Source organism: Solanum lycopersicum, chromosome 1 (genome assembly GCF_036512215.1).
Source record: "Solanum lycopersicum chromosome 1, SLM_r2.1".
Classification (NCBI taxonomy): domain Eukaryota; kingdom Viridiplantae; phylum Streptophyta; class Magnoliopsida; order Solanales; family Solanaceae; genus Solanum; species Solanum lycopersicum.
The window spans coordinates 9,221,417-9,242,471 of record NC_090800.1 but is presented as its reverse complement, the minus strand read 5'-3'; the positions used below and the strand labels follow the sequence as shown (position 1 = coordinate 9,242,471).

The window sequence follows — 21,055 nt, the reverse complement described above, 5'->3', positions numbered from 1 at the left end:
TTCAAATTAATGCAGCATCTTTCGAATTTTGATATTTAAGAATATCAAAAGTTTTTTATTTATTTTTTGAAATATTTGAATTGTCAATAATTGTGACTTATATTGATTTTTACACCGTTTCCAAACATGTATATTAAAATTTAAAAAATTAATGCCAAATTTCATAGTGAAAACTTAAATAGTTTGATTCTCATGAAGAAACAAGTGTCATGTAAATCCGGAGAGAGAGAGTATTGTTTTGAAATTTGATCAGAATCCTGTGAGAGAGATATGTTGAATTAAAAGTTTATTACTAACTAATCTTAGATATACCCTAGATATACAACATGTTACGCCACGAGCCTACACCTTGGGCGTGACCAACACTCAAAACCATTTTTTGTCCCAAGCGAACCCTTAGCCTGACTGATTACTAAGCAAAAAACTATACATACATGTGGAATCCTTATAAGATGGACATTTAAAATCATTTATAGATATTTCATGCAAAAACATAAATAAATCTGTATACAAATAATAATAAAATGTTTAAATAATCTGAATACTCAAGACGGAACTGATTCAATAATTTTGTCTATCTTTGAAGTCTCTACTAACTGATATGCGTCGGGACAAAACTCAAAACTACCTCACTATTCAACGAAAAATGATTAAAAAATCAAATAAACTACTAACTAAATTGGAGCCCTCTGAAAGTGAGGAGGTCTCACCGACTGTTGATGGAAAGAAATCTTACCGAACATATGCTTTCGAGAGTACATACAAACTACATCATAAAATTATGCAGTGCCAAATGGCATCAAATTATTGAATGTACAATATGTAATACAGTATTATTATAGGCGCAAAACGTGTTGAGCGCTTTGCCTTTCTTTATGTGCGCTTCGATGTCGTCATCAAAGTTTTAAGACAAACATTTCCTTCCCAATGAGCCTCTTAGGAAGAAGTGACACTTAATAATTGATATTTTGGTTCATCATAATTTTTTTTCAATTCCTTTTGTCATATTTGTCATTCATGTTCATAATAATCAGTCTTGGACTAAACTAAAATATTTTTTTATTTTTTTCCTTTGCGCCTTTTTTATTAAAGCCCACACTTTATTTGCGCTTTGCGTAAAGCCCCAACGAACCTTAGATTTTTTTGCACGCTGAATGAAGCAAATAACTGAACTAAATAAACAAACTGGAACAAAACTAAAAGTAACCTGACAAAAAGTGGAGCGTGGAGCCATATCATGAAGTAAAATCATTTAAGTTTTATAATCTAAGATAAAAAACTAGATAATACTGAACTAAAATATATAAATAGATATACTTTACTTTATTAGGGAGTTTCTCTAGCCAACAAACTGAAAATAACCTAACATGAGCCTCGTAATGATACGTCTTACCTACATTTCCAGTGCCATTCTAAACCTTGTCAGAGTATAGAGCAAAACATTAACTTATGGATCCATCTAATAGGACTTCTTAGAGGCAGTATGGAGTTACCCGAATGACGTTACGATCCTTTCCTTTGTTAGCTACGTAGTTTATGGAGTTTGAGTTATGTTAACTGTTACCCCAGATCGAGGCTCAATACTACACTCAAAATTTAACTTTATATGCTCATTTATAAAATGGAAAATTGTATGAAATAGAAAATTATAGGTTCAAATTAAATGTTATAGTCATAGTTTATTTTAATTGTAATTTGCAGTAAACATCCCCTTTTCTTGCCATATGATCTGGTATACAATTAGCTATTTTCAGTATACAATTAGTTATTTTATACAGTTCGATATAAAATGTATAAAATGTGTTTGTATTTGTATAAAGTGAGAGAAAAATGTATATATAAATACAAATACATATATTTCCATCTTATATACAAATTATAAAGTATAAATGAATTTATACAAAACTGAACAATTTGTATAGAATGAATGTTTCTAGCGAATTTTATACAAATCAAAAGCTCCATAGCAAATATAAAATTTGCTATGGAGCGCAATTATATAGACTATCGTTATAACATACAAATATAATTTTTATGTTTGCTACATATAAAAGTTGCTCTTCAAAAAAAATATCCTCTAGTGTGAGCTAATAATTGAAAAAACCGTCTTCAAGTGGGAAATTGGACTTCACTTTATTTGGCTGACATGCTTCTTAAAAACTTTTATGCTTTCTTGATGAAAAAATATACTTTCGAAACTCTTCTAATTAATGCACTTGAAGTTAAAAATATATCTTATTGAAACTCTTCTAAAATAAATCACTTTAAATTAAAGATAATAATACTTTCTTAAAATTCTTCTTGAAAATAAAGCACTTGAAGTAAAATATAATTTCTCTAAACTCTCTTAAATCATGCACTTTAAATTAAAGATAATAACACTTTCTTAAAATACTCCTTTAAAATTTTGAACATACTTTATTCTTGAAGATAATGAATATGAAATACCATGACAAGATTTTTCATTAACTTTGATTAGAAAGGGTCCATACGGTAGTATAAGAATGAACCAACAATCAAGAATCATCAACAAATATGAAGTACAAATAATTGTGATAAAAAACCAGAATCAAAGATAAAAAATAGAGATGATTCAAAAATCATGATCCTTTGTGTGTGTGTGGGGGGGGGGGGGGGTTAGAAACCTTAACTTTGATCATACTAACTAAAATTGTAGATGTAGGGTGAGAGCAACAACTAAGTTATGGGCCATCTAAATCTTAGTATTCTAAGAGATATGGTAACTTGAAGTTAACCTTTGTAAAATCTTATATCGAAACTCAATTGGTATGGGAACTTACAACTCAATTTTGTCTTAGTGGATTCTTATGAGCTAAAACATCTCCAAATCAATTAAATTACTAAAGAATCAGCTGTAAAACCTATGCACAATTAATAATCACTCGGGATAACCTTATACACATATAAATAATAAATTCGATCTTAGTTAACAAATTTCAGGGTATGACAATATATCCCACTTGAAATCATTCATCCTTGAATAATGGTCAAGTTGAACTAAAAGAGAAATGAGCTACTTCTACTATCTTTGTGACCTTTGAAATTCCCCATTCACAAAGATAGAACTGGCTTGTATTTAGAGATGGAAACTCAACTAGAGTATGCTTCTCACGAACATTCACGAAAGATTTCCAAATTATGGGTCATGACATGAAGTTTCTCGGAATCACAATAGAAATAGCGGTATAATATCAAACGTTCTCACCACAATTTCTCATAACCTTCGTGAGAAAGAAATACGGGCACGATCTGTGTCACATATGCGAACATAAAGAACGCACAAATCTTAAGAATCTGAGCCATCTGGTCGGGGTCCATTAAACACCTCAAATTATTTGACATGAAATAGGGATATCTTGGGCATGGAAATAATAAAATTAATAATCCTCAAGTGATATGACTAATACCTCTTAAGCTTAGCAAAAATTCTCACTACGCTACTCCTTGTGAACGCTACACTTCATAAGCTACTGCCTATAGCTCCTCCTATGGTACATATGTATGCTGCTGCGAAGGTTTGAGTCTAGCTGCATGCTCTTAATGTGTGTTAGCCTAACTTGGAGTCACAAGGTGCACCACATAAGTTTATCATATTAATATAAATTACTAAATTCATGATCTATAGCTCTGTAGGGAGTTTCATCTCAAGAATACGACTGATTCTTACAAAATTCACTAAACAAACCTCTGAGTTCTAATCAATTCATTTACATGTATATCAGCACCCTATTCAAGCCTAGTATTATAAACACTCCATGAACTTCTAAGTAACCAATTCTTCCAAGAACTATCCATCTTACTATCATCTCACCCAACTTGAAATTCATGTATAACTAATAAGGAAAAACACAAAGTATTTTAATCTAGCTACTACATATAACCAATCGTCATTTCAATGTTTTACATACGTGGAATAAACATACTGTGATATTCACCATAAAGAGTGTCTACCCTCTCATCTAAACCAACATTCAACTTCTATCAACAACTCTATCAAAACTGAAGTAGGACTACTGGAAGGGCTTTGAGAGAAAAGATCATAAGCACGAATCATTCAAGAAGTTTGATCGAAGAATATGCATTGCGTAGCATTAATTCACTAGAAATTGAAGGTATATCATTAGTTCATGGGACTAAGCATATTCAGAAAAATGAGTGCATATTTTATGAGTTGTATATCGTAAGACTAACATTCACCACTTCATAGAGTAAGATTGAGGTCATTCATGAGTTGAATCCAGTCCTCTTATTCCAATAAATGAGAATAGTTTTATTAACCTGCACTTATAAGGTTATTCAAAACAGAAGCAGAAATAAGAAGAAGTAGATAGAAAATAAAAATTAAACCGAGTCCATAGAAACTGTTGTGTCTCCTTAAGAAATTTAATCCCCTCACTATACCCGAGGTTATGGATTAATTTCTCCCAAGATAAAATAGAATAATCCTATTAAAGAAATAGAGCTACCTCAAACTTCTTTAACTTCAGGGAACTTAAGAATAGTAACAAGTCACACAAACCCAATCGATCGACACTTTGATTTTGAGAGAAAAATATATGTAGAGAAGGAAAAATTTCAGTGTTTGAAAAACTGAAAAATGACTTTCTTTTATAGCCATTTTCAAAAAGAAACATGTCTATTCAGAAACATCTGTTCAGGCCCGTTTTATCAAGAGAGTTGTGACTTTTGGAAAAAATAACAACTTTTCAGAAAATGTGTGTTGGGAGAGTAACAACTTTTTCGGAAAGAGTAACAACTTTTTGAAATGTTACCGTTATACGCGAATTAATTCTATTAATTGACTAACATTCTTAATTAGTTTATAAGATATAATATTAACAGGATTCATTTGATTAACAAAAATTGATTAAGTAAATTTTGTCCAAAAAATTTATCAATCAATCACATTATTTGCCAAATTCAAATCCGAAGTCGAAGCCGAATTCAAGACTGAGCGAACGATGAAGACGGTGCGAGGGGCACCTTTTTCTTAGCTCTTTAAGAAGTAAAGGAAGTGTTTCCTTATATAAGGACAACAAATTCCCTTTCTTTTTCCAATATGAGAGAAATGATTTTTCATTTGCACTTTGCAAATGACTTTTCATTTTCCCTCCAAATTAGTTCCCTCTCTTTTCAATTCTCTCTCTTCTTTTTCCATTCACACTTTGCTAAACCCAATAATACCCCAAATGAATAGGGAATGGATATTGTTAAAACATATGCATGAAAAAACTTGTGTGTCTTGTAAGTAAGGTGTATCCGCATCTGGATAAGTAGGTTTCCCTTTAAACTTTCCGTAGTGAACATATATCGGATATAATTGGTCTATCGGTAGATTTGATATGTTTGAACCATCGAGCTTTGGTCTATACCTAGACAACATAAGTCACACAATCAATCCTTGAACTATTCTTATTTCTCATTGTTTTGTTCGTTTCAGCCATGAACACATCTCGAATAGTAAGTGCTTAGAGAACTGCCTTACCGGATTCTCCTTGAAACAACTTACACTTCACACTCAAATAGGTGATTTCTAAATGTGTTATACCGTAGACATACCATGTGATATACCCTGTATCAAACTTAGAAGCGATTAAAAAGTCCTTATGCTTTTATCCTAGTTACTGGACATTGTCTCATCATGAGAATGGACCATTAAATAATTTTTGACAATGTTGAACTGTCATCAATGACTTTTTTTTATCTCCTTGAACCTATATCATGGGATCTCCAATCTTCTAGGTACATTTACCGCCACGATGACTTGTTCTCGGTCATAGTCCCATTCCCGTCGATGATTTCTCAACTACCTCTCTGGTTAGGACTTTTATAAGTGGATCCGGCACATTATCCTTTGATTTCACATAGTTAATTGTGATAATTCCATTAGAGTGTAGTTGTCTCACACTGTTATGTCTCCATCTTATGTGACGAGACTTTTCATTATACAAAATACTTCCAGCCCTTCCTATTGCAGCTTGACTATCACAATGTATGCATATATGGGCCATTAGTTTGGGCCAAAATTGAATATCTTCTAAGAAATTCTGGAGCCATTCAGCTTCTTCACCTGCCTTGTCTAAGGCGATGAATTCAAACTCCATTGTAGATCGAGCTATACATGTTTGTTTGGATGATTTCCATGTTATTGATCCTCCACCAATAATAAAAATGTATCCACTTGTGGATTTTGTTTTAGTTGACCTAGTAATCCAATTTGCATAACTATATCCTTCAAGAACTGCTGGATATTTGTTGTAATGCAAAGCATAGTTTTGAGTGTAATCTAAGTATCCTAAAACTGTCTTCATTGCCAACAAATTATTTTTATTGGATTACTTGTGTATCGACTCAGTTTAGTGATAGCGCAACCTATGTCTGGTCGTGTACAATTCATGACATACATCAAACTTCCCAACACTCTAGCATAGTCCAATTGAGACTGACTTTCACCTTTATTCTTTGCAAGAGGAAGGTTCACAACAATTGAAGTCTTTGACCTATTGAAATTAATATTTGAATTTTTCAATTACCTTTTGAATATAGTGAGTTTGAGACAATGCTAGACCGTTAGGAGTTTTAAGACTTTTAATTCCCAATATCACATCAGCAACTCCTAAATCTTTCATATAAATCTTACTAACGAGCATACGCTTAGTAGCTTTTATATTAGCAATGTCCTTGCTCATTATAAGCATGTCATCCACATATAGGCATATAATGATCTTGATTTGGAGTATCTTTAATATAAACATATTTATCCATTAATTGATCTTAAATCCATTTGCCAACATGGTTTGATCAAACTTTGCATGCCATTATTTTGGTGCTTGTTTTAATCCATAAAATGACTTAATAAGTTTATGAGCTTTCTTTTCTTTACTAGGACCTACAAAACCCTCAGGTTGTTCTATGTTAATTTCATCTTCCAACTCTCCATTAAGAAGCCGATTTTCACATCCATTTGATGGATTTTAAGATCGTAACTGTATCTAGGAAAATTAACATTCGAATTGATGTAATCCTAGTCACTGGCGAGTATGTGTCAAAATAATCAAGACCTTCTTCTTGTCTAAAGCCTTTGACAATGTCTTTCTTTATATTTGTCAATACTTCCATCATCTTTTATCTTTTTTTTTTAAGATCCATTTTGATCCCAAAGGCTTGTTCCCTGTAGGAAGATAAACCAACTCCCAAGTATGATTACTTAGGATTGATTCAATTTCACTATTAACAGTCTCCTTCCAAGAGGTTGAGTCGCTAGACAACATTGCTTCCTTGAATGTTTGAGGCTCACTTTCAAGAAGAATTTACAAAATCATATCCAAATAAAGTACATATCCTTTGACGTTTACTGCCTCTTGGACTCTCTTCATTGGGTTCATTCTCTTTTGGTTCTTCTCTGGGTTTTTTAGACCCCCACTAGATGACTCAAGTCTATTTTTATACGGATATATATGTTCAAAAGATTCAACACTATATGATTCCATTATCGTATTATCATGAATATCTGTATGATTGGACTTATGAACAAAAAATCGACATGTCTTACTGTTTCTGGAATATATAATGAATACACAATCCATAGTATTAGGCCCTATTTTTACCCTCTAAGGTATATGAACTTGTATTTTGGCTATACACGCCCACACTTTGAAATATTTAAAGTTGGGTTTTCTACCTTTTCATTTCTCATATGGAATTGCATGTGTCTTTGAGTGAGGTGTTGAGTTTTATTTGCCCTGATTTCTTACCATAAATAGGTTTCTTTTTAGGAAAAGGTTTTTGATTGACTAATCCTTTTTCTGGTAGGAAAAGGTTTATGACTCTATAAATAGAGGAATGTTTCTTCTAACTTAATCAACATTCACAATGTAGTCTTAAGGTCTTTGAGAGTTTTGGTTAGGGGGAGATTTATGGGTCACAAGCTTGATACGTTATCACTTTTGTGAACCTCCCATGTATTCTGTGTGAATTGGTTGAGGTTGTTTCTCTCTGTATTTTGTACTCTCATATTTCTTATGGATTGCTCATTTCCTTTGTGGACGTAGGTCGATTGACTGAACCACATTAAATGTTTGTGTCTTTAGGTATATTTCTCGTTGTCTTCTTACTCGTGATCTTTCGAGGTTTACTTTGCTAGCTTCCACATTTACACCTACTTATTTTAGGTCCTAATAGTGGTATCAGATCCAGATTCAATAACGGAGTCAGGTTCAGTGGATCGATAATCGATGATTGAACCAAGTTAGAAAGAGGTTTTCACCTTGGCGGTGTAGTTCTAGCAGCAACCTTTTTACAGTTATCAAGAATTTTGTTAGCGAAATTGTTTTAGAGAGGTTCTCTGTGTTGAGACATAAATTTTGCAAAGGAGATTATGGAGAGGAAATCTAGTTGTTGAATATTAAGTAAAGAAGGTGGACAAATTTATTTTGTCAGAAATTCAGGCCTAGTGGGAGATTTGTTGGGTTTTATTTGCCCTGATTTCTTACCATAAATAGGTTTTCCTTTTAGGAAAAGTTTTTGGATTGACTAATCCTTTTTCTTGTTGGAAAAGGTTTACGAATTTATTAATAGAAGAATTTTCCTTCTAACTTAATGAACATTCACAATGTAGTCTTAAGGTTTTTGAGAGTTTTTGTTAGGGGGAGAATTTATGGGTTACAAGCTTGATACGTTATCACTTTTGTGAACCTCCCATGTATTCCGAGTTAATTGGTTGAGATTGTTTCTCTCTGTATTTTGTACGCTCATATTTATAGTGGATTGCTTATCTCCTTTGTGGACGTAGGTCGATTGACCGAACCACGTTAAATCTTTGTGTCTTTTGATATATTTCTCATTGTCTTCTTATTCGTGATCTTTTGAGGTTTGATTTGCTAGCTTACGCATTTACAACTACTTATTTTTGGTCCTAACATGAGGAACTCTATTGTGTATTTGATTTGCTGTAAAAATAGATTCCCCCCACAACTGTGGTAAACCTGAACTTATAAGTAATGCATTGATCATTTCTTTTAAAGTTCGACTTTTCCTTTCTGCAATCCCATTAGACTGAGGAGTGTATGAGCAGTAGTTTGATGGATTATTCCATTTTCTAAACATATTTCTGCAAATGGAGATTCATATTCTCCGCCTCTATCACTTATGATCATTTTAATCTTTTTATATAACTAATTTTCAACTTCACTTTTATATTGGCTAAATGCATCTGTTGTTTCATCCTAACCATTTAGCAAATAGACATAGCAATATCTAGTGCAATCGTCAATAAAAGTTATGAAATACTTTTTTCTCACTACATGATGGTGTTGACTTTATGTAACAAATATCAGTGTGAATCAATTTTAAAGGATTTGCATTCCTTTCTACAGATTTGTAAGGATGCTTAGCATAATAAGATTCACCGCAAATTCGACATTTTGATTTATTGCACTCAAATTTTGCAAAAATATTTAAGTTAATCAGTTTATGTAAGGTTTTGTTATTAACATGTCCCAAACGCTCATGCCGTAAATATTTAGACTCAAGCAAGTAAGAAGAAGCAAAATCTTTATTCATATCAACTGTAATTACATTAAGTTTGAAAAGGTCATTACTGAGGTAGCATTTTCCTACATACATATCATTGTTACTTATTACTACTCTATCATAAACAAATACACATTTGAATTTATTATTAGTCAGAACTGGAATTCAAATTAAATTCTTTCTCAAATTTGGAACATACGAGACCCTATTCAAAGTCACCACCTTGCTTGATGTCATTTTAATAGGACATTGTCAGTTCCGTCCACCTTTGCAATAATAAAGTTTGCCATAAACAACTTCTCATCTATAGATCTGGAGTATATGATGAAAATAATTCTTTGTTGGCACAAAAATGGCATGAGGCACCAGAATCTATCCACCATTCTCTTGGATTTCCAACAAAGTTACATTCTGAAAGCATTGCACAGAGATCGTCCATTTCTCCTTTAGATTCAGCCAAGTTTGTTTGATACTTATTTTTCTTTTCCTTCTTAGGACCCCGACATTCACTATAACTATGAACATGTTAACCACAATTGTAGCAGTTTCCATTGAACTTCTTCTCAGGAGGATTGCTTTTTGGACCAGATGTTTTCTTTCTTTTCTCTACTTTAGTGGAATCTTCTTCAACAATATTTACTCCAGATATTATTGAGTTACCACGTGACCTCTTTTATGCAGCCTTATTATTCTCTTCGATTCTCAACCTTACTATGAGATCTTCAACAGTCATCTCCTTGCATTTATGTTTCAAGTAGTTTTTGAAATCCTTCCACAATGGAGGTAAATTTTCAATAATTGCAGCCACTTGAAAGGCATCATTCACAATCAATCCTACATTAAAGATTATGTGAGTATTAAGGAAAAATATAATATTTCTAACATAGGCATTAAATAAATTTATACCTTAAGCAAGGAGATCATGGATTATGACCTGCAGTTCTTGAACTTGGATGACGACGGTCTTACTGTCTATCATCTTATAGTCCAGAAACTTTGCCACAATGAACTTCTTCATTCCGGTATCCGTTGTTTTACACTTCTTCTCTAAAGCATCCCAGAGTTCTTTTGATGTTTTGACATTCCTGTACACATTGTATAGATCATCTTGTAGGTCCTTCAGAATATAATTTTTACACAAAAAATCTGAGTGTGTCCATGCTTCTGTTACCAAGAATTGTTCTTTTGGCGGAGTATCATCCAACATAAAAGGAACACTCTCATTAATGAACCTCTGCAAACTCAACGTAGTGAGATAAAAGAACATCTTTTGCTGTCATATCTTGAAGTCGACCCCAGAAAACTTTGCAGGTTTCTCAGCCAGCACTAAGGCAACATTTGAATGATTGTGTGCAACCGATGTTGTTGCAACACTCACTGTTCTAGCATTCACAAATATCAGATAATTTTAGTATTTGAAATACTAACAGTAAAGAATAAATCTTTTTACACAGACTATTTCTGATTTAGCGATAAAGTTTTTATGTTCTTTTAATCGTTCATCGAATGAATTTTAAATATTCAAGCAGAGTAGAAAACCTTAAAGGTATTAATCTCGAGAAACCTCAAATATATAAAATTATTTAAATTTCTTAAGATTGTTATTAAACTGTACTTATAAGATTATTCAAAACAGAAACAGAAACAAGTTGACAGAAAACAAAAAATAATTCGAGTCCAAAGAAATTATTGTGTCTCTTTAAGAAATTTAATTCCCTCACTGTACCCTAGGTTATGGATTAATTTCTCCCAAGAAAAAATGGATTAATCCTATTAAAGAAATAGTGGTATCTCAAACTTCTTTAAATTCAGCGAACTTAAGAATAGTAACAAGTCACACAGACTCAGTCGATCGACACATTGATTTTGAGAGAAAAATATATGCAAAGAAGGAAAAATTTCAGTGTTTGAAAAAATGAAAAATGACTTCCTTTTATAACCATTTTCAGCAAGAATCGTGTTTGTTCAGAAAAAATCTGTTCAAGCCTGTTTTATCCAGAGAGTTGTGTCTTTTGGAAAAAGAATAACTTTTCGGAAAATTTATCTTTGGGAAAAGTAACCACTTTTTGGAAAGTAACAACTTTTCAGAATGTTACCGTTACACGCAAATTAATTCTGTTAATTAACTAAATAACTAACATTCTGAATTAATTTATTAGAGATAATATTAACAGGATTTATTTGATCAAATAAAATTGATTAAATAAATTTTGTTCAAAAAATTTATCAATCAAATCATTTGTCAAAGCCGAAGTCAAAGTCGAAGCTGAGGCCGAGCGAGTGACGACGACGGCGCGAGAGGGAAACTTCTTCTTACCTCTTTAAGAAGTAAAGGAAGTGTTTCCCTATATAAGGACAATAAATTCCCTTTCTTTTGCCGATATGGGAGAAATGACTTTTCGTTTGCTTTTTGCAAATGACTTTTCATATTCCCTCAAAATTAGTTCCCTTACTTTTCATATTCTCTCTTTTCTTTTCCCTTTCACACTTTGCTAAACCCAACACATAGATGTTAATCTTTCTAAAGTAAATTAGAATGGATCAATAGAATAAATCTTTGATATGAGACATATGAGAAGAGGTTCATAACCGTGAGAAATATAGGAAAAGAATATTACTGAATTGTTGTTGTGTCTACATTATTACACGAGACCCTATTTATAGACCATAAAATACAATATTTTATCAAGTAGGATACTATTTAGTATGCCTATTCCTATTCTAATTTGATTGTATAAATATATTCCTATTATAAGAGGATTGTATTAACTTGTTCCTATTCTAATAAGATTGTATTAACCATTCCTATTTCAATAGGATTATACAAACTTATTCCTATTCTAACACTCCCCCTCAAGCTATTGCATACAATTCATGTACTTAGATTGTTACAAAAGTAATTAACACGAGAACCGATGAGGAGCTTCGTGAGATATTCACAAGTTGACCAGTCGACTTCAAAAAATTAACAATCAATCTCAATGTGTTTGTTTTCTAATTAAATACTGGATTTGATGCATAATGTAAGTAAACACAAAGATAAAATTTCAGTATTGAACTTCCCAAACTAAACCTGCAAAGACTGCTTCAAACTATAGAGTGACTCACATAATCGACATACAAGGCTACTAAATTCCCCTTGAGAAAAAAAAGTGCTCAAAACCTAGTATAAATCATATGGATCATGTTGGAATCAATAGATGAGTCAATATTAAACATGTCAGCAAAAAACAGACTGGAACATGCTCATATGCCGAAGTATTAGGTTTGATGGCTAAAAGTGATCACAATCTAAGAAATAAAATTATATAGGCAGGGTTGGAATAATGTCACGACCCAACTAGAAAATAGAAATTAACTAGGATAGTTCGAATTAATGGAACAACCCCATTGAAAAAGGAAAATAATATGGGTAGGGTATGAATGATGGCATGATCCTAATGAAAAAGATAAATCATATAGGTATGATTGGAACGATGGCACAACCCTACGCAAATCAGATTTGAGGAGTCACCGAAAAGACGAATGGAGCTACGCAAATAAAATCTGAGGATTCACCGAAAAGACACACACACGGTGCTATGCAACTCAGATATGAAAAGTAGTTCAGAAGAAACCCACAATACTACGCATATTAAATATGAAAAGTAGCTTGGAGAGATGCACGGTGCGATGCAAATAAGATATGCAAAAACAAATGTAGTCACAAGAAGGATGGCATGTGCTACACAAATTAAATATGAAAAAGTAGTCACTGGAATGATGGCACAGTGCTACACAAATTAAATATGAAAAAATAGTCAATGATATGATGGCACGGTGCTACACAAATTAGATATAAAAAAGCAGTCACCGGAATAATGGAGCGATGCTACAAAAATTAGATATGGAAAAATAGTCACTAGAAAGAAACACGGTGACCCAACTTTTGCTAACATAATCATTGGCCGGACGGCGGAATATATGAGTAATAGCCGCCCGCCAACAGTGGAAGCTCTTTGATTGTTTACCCAGATCGTAAAGGCTCTGATACCATGTGAAAAATATAGGAAAGTAATATTATTGAATTGCTTTTGTGTCTACATTTTTACAAAAGAACCTATTAATAGACCATTGAATACAATCCTCTATCAAGTAGGATACTATTTAGTATTCCTATTCCTATTCTAATTGGATTGGATAAACATATCCCTATTCTAAGAGGATTGTATATTTTTGTTCCTATTCTAATAGGATTGTACAAACCTATTCGCATATCAATAGAATTCTACAAACCTATTCCTATTCTAACAAATGACAATTAAAATCTGAGGAATACTCTAGAGTATGAATGAACTTCTATCACATCATACTCTTTCTAAATACATCACCTATCATCTCTCCCTGAGGTCTAAAGCAGACATTCTATGTTTGTTGACTTATTTCATATAATTTCCTAAACTAGCCTATATTAATTTTACTCAAGGATACAGACAAATAACACACAACAAATTATGAGCTTAGAGCTTCACACGACTATACTATACTATCTTGGGTGCACATCTCTCACCCTAAGGCATAGAGTCCTCATATTCCTAAATATTTTTCCATCACGTACTACCTCACAAAGGGAGACTGTAATAAGAGTTGCTTGGCCACTCTTATTACAAAATTATTAACGTAAAATCCTTCACACATTTAACTTTCATCCACCACCTAAACCTGATCTATACTACCCAAGATAGAATAATTTAAGTCACCTAATCAATAAATCTCTATGTGCTAGTAACATGAAATCTACACAAATTGATTACACTTTAGTCAACACATGAGGCCTATCATTCTTCTATTAAATTACTGGAAATTGACTGCAACTACATACTTTACTCCATCACTATAACCATTCTTTAAGATTATTAGATTTCCAACTTGGAACTTATAATTCAGGGTAATTCTACTTCTAATGGCTCATAAAGATCACACTATATTTTGAGTGACAACACTACCGTAGCGCTCTAGAACATACTTCGCCCTTAAAGGTATCATCTATATAAAGGTTCAAGAAGGGGTTTGATAGTATATCATATTATTTGCTATCACACAATTTAGATAAGCACGAATGAGTGCATCATTTTGAATCAATTGGAGTAAAGTGTACTTAATGGGATCTTCTCGAGCAGTTGTTCAGTCTCTTAATAAGAACTTTACTATCCCAGGTACCTCGAAGAGGAAGCATAGTTGGAGAAGTTAGAACAATGCACGAATCTTCATAATTTTCTTAAGAGACAACTCTAGTGCACGATCTAGATTATGAAAGGAAGGAAAAAAGATGAAAAATAATATATACATATACATATATATATATATATAAACATTCATTTGTACATGTATAAAATGACATGTTATAATGAATAATTGGATAAACTGTAAAAACATATACAAATTGAAAAAAAATTGGTTGAAACACGTTTGAACGTTTACTTGGAACTGAGTTAAGAGGGAGAATGAGAGAATTCAAAATTCAATTTTGATATGGATGAGAGATTTTAGGAGAAAAATTAGTTGAGTAAAAGAGAAGAAATAAATTATGTTTTATATAAAAGGTACAAATCACATTTATTATATAATGAAAATATAATAATAATAATAATAATAATAATAATAATAATAATAATTTTAAAAAAAGTCCATATTGTACTACCAATAGGGAAATAACAAATCATCTGTTATTAGAAATTCAAATAGTCAAAATTGAAAGTCAACAAGTATGACATAGAAACTTGTTCTTTTAATGTTTTTTTTAACATAATTATATAGTTGTAGGTTTAGATTAACTTCTAACAATTTTATATTATTATAGGTTGAGATGAACTTTTATGACGCGGCCAATTCATCAATTCCGTCTGTCATCTCATGTTCAGCCTCGGTATTCACTTCAGATGAGTGCATCGAAACAAATCAATGTTCTTACTCCTTGCATTACGCAGATAATAGTGGCTTATTAGCCTATTTTGCATCAGATTTGTTTTACTTTCACAAAATTCTAAGGACTTCGTTGATTGCCAAATCTTCAACAACGATTATTTTCGGGTGAGTATTCTTTTATAAGATTATTCAGATCTTTTAGAGCATTATAATTCCGAAATAAAGTATACAATCAACCTCCAATAAGAATACAAGAATACAATTGTTATCCTTTGAAAAGAGGGAAGACTAGTCTATAAACATTCAATCTTAGCAAAAAAATCAGACTAATTATACAATTACGAATATCGTAATAAGAGTCTTATAACTTAAATATATCTTTAGGTGATTTAATAGTGTAAAATCAAAACACGTGTAGTACCTCTCAATTAGGAGCCCTGATCTTTACAGATAGAGCAGTTGATGGAATTCTCGACTTCGGTCAACAGAGACTATCAATAGTATCTCAACTTTCTTCACATGGAATTTCTCTGAAATCATCTTCACACTATTTGAAAGGATAGGGTAGCGGTGGAGGGATATTAGTACTCGGTGAGATTTGCATCCGAGTATGGTCTATTCCCCCCTTGTTCCATCAAAGTACATACTACAATTTTCCAAGATAATTATTTTGTTCAACGTTTTATAAATTATTGTTATTTTTTTCAAAATAATTTTTCTGTCATGACATTTAGTTTTTTTTTTCAATTCTTGCAGGGGTCATTACAATGTGTATTTGCAGAGCATTTTTGTACATGAAAGAATTTTACCTATTGATCCAGAGGCTTTTGCAAACTCTGGTGACCGAGGAACTATAGTTGATTTCGATACAAGTTTAGTTTATCTTGTCACCGAAGCATATGAATCAGTTGTCAATGCTGTAAGTATTCTTCTAGTCAATCATTCTCAACCACAAATATATTTTCTTGATGTTTCTAGTTCAGGTTTTAAATTTAAATTATTTGACATTTTACATGACAATCAAGTAATTAAAATTATTATATATATAATAGACAAGAAAATATAATAATTAAGATTTAAATCCATAAAATAATTTATCTTGTCATGCCCCGAGTCTAGATCCTAGGTGGGGCTGACACTCAATGCCTGACAGAGCGTCTCAATTACATGATACTAGACATAAGTGTAAACATATTTTAAAAATATTTGAAGATTCTTTGCATATATTTAAGTCATAATATTGAAAAAAAAGAACGCAGAGGTCTAAACTAAGCCTAAACTAAACCATAACTAACTGTCTATTTATGAAACCTCTAAACATAACAAAGTAAAATCTACCGCAACAAGAACCCCGTTATACCTTAAACACGTAATCATAAATACTAGGAAATCGAATGTGAAGACCCATGAAAATAAAGGGACCAATAGCATAAGACATGAAACCTAGGGAGCGGCTTGATCACGTGCATGCACACCTAAGTCTGCATCAAGAAAAGAATGTTGAGCTCCCAACAAAAGGGATGTAAATACATCTGAAATAGTAATGTATGTAAAATGACATAATAAATCATAGCATACATATCAAGATCAATAGAAGCAACAACCATAATTATGATCGTAATATAGGAAGGTTAAGAGATGAGGTCATTTAGACTGCCATAGGGATGTGTATTTGTAATATTTAGTTCATTACAGGAGAACAATAGCATAACCAACAAAATCACCATGTAAGCGGTATAACCAACAAAAACCACCATGTGAGCTCATGTAGTGTTATCTCGGCCCGATCAGCTAAGTTATCTCATACCTTACCAAATATGAGACATAGCATTTACCGGAAGCATAAAAGAATGAGTCATCTGAACCAACTGTATGATCCTTAAAATACGTCAGCAAACATAATTTTAGGCATTCATCATTTAGATTATACCTTCTCGATTAATCATTTATCTCCCTTATGCTCATGTGTTCATGGATTAGTTCGAAGACTCATGTTCATACCTTTTGAGGATTACAGTTCATAAATTTTGTTCATGTCATGAGGTTACGGCTCATGTATCATATTTTTTCATTCATGAGAAATATCTATCACATCCTAATATTATAGTCAAGAAAACATAAGATAGCCTCATAAAATTTATATTTGAAGAATTTCTTTGTTTCTCATTAAGGGTTGATAACATAGAATTTTCAAGAATTCATCAAGAAAATATCAAGAAACTATTAAGAAGTAGAAAAAAAATTATTAAGAAATCATTAGACTTAGTTTTCTAGATAAAAACCATTACTTTTATGATTTCATACCTGAAGTCTTGTAAAACTCAAGGAAATAGGATTCTTTTATAGAGGATTCTTGGGGTTTTATTAAAAAGAAGGAATGATTAAAGTATAGCCCTAACTCATTCATGGAAGATATTCTATATAAAAAAAAAGCCTAAATAGGGGGTTTATTACATACTATAGGGGTTAGGAACCCCGCAATTTGCTGTAACAGATGTTTCAGCAACCCCCAACATTAGATCTTCCATAATAAAGTTGTGACGGTTTTTCACTAACCCTGTAACAAGCAGTGGAGGTTATTTTGAGGCGGTTTGATCCCCCACAAATTGATTCTTAGAACAATGCTCCAAAGCTAATTAAGTCAATAATAGTTCAAACAACCATAATTTACAAGTACTGATATTGCTGCCAGCAATTAAAAAAGTTACATTATAAAAAATACCATCCAACTTTTTACATTATAAAAAGTAATATCCAACGAGTTATGTTATTAAAAGTAATATCCTAATACAGTGGGTTTTTTCCAAGTGCCCTTGTTTCACCCTTGTTTTTCTTTATGATAAAGTAACCATAACTATGGTTGTTATCATTTCCTACTCCTCCAGAGGATACTCCATGACAGTAAATCTCCCCTGGATCTTCTTCACCATAGACATCTAAGTTTATTGTGATAAGTTCTTATCCATTATCTCTTTTTTTTGCCATAAATTGTAGCAAATACGTAAGCCCTTGTGAAGCAGCTAGGTAGAAACGGTACCCCAATTTTAGCCCCAAGTACTCCATGCCTACAATTAAACAATCTGGCTTGTCATTCGCTTATCGTTGACGTAAGGTATAGTTGAAATTTCTCATCATTTGCTTATCGTTCTTCACGAAAGTGGTCAAGTAATCTGGCTACAATTCTGTCCAGCTGGTCACCGTTTCAGCATTCATATATCTCCACTGATAACTATCCTTTATAATCTGCAAATATGTTTACATTGCTTTATCTCATTAGTATTGTCGTGCTTCTCCAAGCTGTTACTAGTGATAGACTAGAAATAAAATGTTTCAAGGGCATTTGGATGCAGTTATCAATTTTGGATGCAGTTAGAGGCTTTTCTGTTGTGCATTTTGGATTTGAAGTTCCCTAGAAGCAATCAAAAGTTTGCTAAGCCTGTGGGCTTTCAAAATTCTCCTGTGTTTTTTCCTTGATGGAAAATCTGTGGACTACTCTAGTATGTGGCAATTACATATAAAATCATTGGACCTTTACGGGGTCTACAAGCCACCAGCTCCACCTATATATATTAAGATGTTTCAAACTCAGCAATTAGATTACCAAAAAGAACACTGTCCTGCCCAACTCAATCCATTGTTGTTTTTTCTCCCCTTTCTTAATAGAGCTCATAAGAATGTTGGGATCAGGAGGAGCACGAATTCTCCTCTTCGGTTGAAACCTCTAACTGACCATAATTTATACTTGATAGATTTAACCATAAGTTCTCTTAGAACTAAGCTTATCATACAGCCAAAGTTATGAATTGGAGTTTAATATATGTTCAACATAGTGGTTTTGCATAAATATATCCATGTATGATGCATGTGAATCACACCGAGGGTACTATCAGAGATTTCATGACAAGAGATGCTTGCAGCATGTAAAGAAGATCCACAGAGTTAACTTACTCGGGATATCCGGTGGGGACCCAATGCTTCCATAGTCATACTCTATCGTCATGCAGGTAATCATCCCCGACTTGGAAGATCATATAAAAAAATTGAGCACTAACATTAACTCGATTTACAACCACCACAAGTTAAAGAGCATATCATCCTCAATGCAACATCCCAAGCCTTAATTTGAGAACAAGTGCCTATCTCAAATAAAAAACTTGTATCATCTTCACGGTAGTATCTAATATAATTATTCTCCAAAATAAACAATATTTTATGGCCAAATCATACCTTGGATGACGGATAATCCGTGTAGAGATCAATCAGTTTGTTGAGAGCTAGCTAGGGTAAACTTTTAACTTCGGAGGTTAACCACGACTTAGGGCTGTTATTAAATGTTTTTAACATGTGCTATCGCATAGAAGACGTATCAGGCACGCATCAAGGCAGTAAGCACTACCTTCAGTGCTCTATCTGGCAACAAGGCAATGTCAAGTAATTTGATAGACTATTTTCCTCATAACTTTTCAAGTTCTAGGAGATATGCTTGTTTTCGTATAGATCAAACAAAGATTATTTAAACTATTCGTATGTATTAACATGTACATGTACAAAGAAGTCAAACTAATTTACCATTTTTCTTAACATGAATATTTAATTTGCAGATAAATGTAGTTGTTTCACCTTCAGCTAAGCAATCACATCAGCAGTCTTCCCATGCTATTTCATTTCTTCAAGGTGAATTACTTTGTTTTCTATCAGTGAATATTTAATAAAAGTTATTAATTGAATACCTAATTGGTCTCTTTAATGACTTGAGCAGTTTCTCAGAGAACATAGCCGAGGTGTTTCCTACAATTTCTCTAAACTTCGCTGGTGATGCATCCATGAATTTAACACCAACAGACTATTTCAAGGATATGGGTTTTGTTGTAAGTATTTGATTCGATATTCATTTGTAATTTAAAATCTTCAACAATAAAATTCATATGTTATATTATATGTGTTTAACAGGATGGTGCTGCTAAGTGGTGCATTCACTTTATAAGAAGGAATTTAAGCTTAACAACTCTAGGAGGTTAGTTTTTGAATATTAGTTACTTTTCATATATTTTTACTGTTAATATTACATTTTAATTATCTGATGGTAAAATACTGAAAATAAGGCCTTATGTAATTTACGATATATATCTTTGTTTGTTCCCTAGTTGCATCATAATTTAATTGTTACGAAATTCTCTCTCTTGTTACGCAGATATTGTGCTTAAAGATAGGATCATTGTATATGATTTGGCTCGACAAAGAATTGGTTGGGCAAATTATAATTGTAAGTAGCATTTTAATGATATGATTTGTATTATTGTTAAATAGATTTGATGTTATTGATGACTTACAAAAAGTTTTTATTTCATGCAGGTTCATTACCTGTGAACATATCTATAACCTCTGACACATATGATGTTACTCAGGCTAGCACCATCTATCATATGCTAGGGCTAATTTTATTAATCCTTAACCTATTTTGGAGCCAATGATTAATTTCATGTTTGTGTAGCTTTATTTTAGATTTCTCTTATATTGTTGACTCCATCATATAATTAAAAAAAATACTATTATTAGATAATAGGAGGAACATTAAAGAGGAAATAATGTAAAAGTAAAA

General features: G+C 32.3%; 1 protein-coding gene across 1 annotated transcript; it reads left to right on the top strand.

Moving 5' to 3' along the window:
- Positions 1–14,692: 14,692 nt before the first annotated feature.
- Positions 14,693–20,823, top strand: LOC101252917 (aspartic proteinase 36-like). Its single transcript, XM_010319350.1, has 8 exons — positions 14,693–14,747; positions 15,519–15,621; positions 16,213–16,375; positions 20,058–20,130; positions 20,224–20,324; positions 20,407–20,470; positions 20,648–20,706; positions 20,809–20,823. The coding sequence occupies exons 1-8, from the start codon at positions 14,693–14,695 to the stop codon at positions 20,821–20,823; spliced, it is 633 nt and encodes a 210-aa protein (XP_010317652.1).
- Positions 20,824–21,055: the final 232 nt, after the last annotated feature.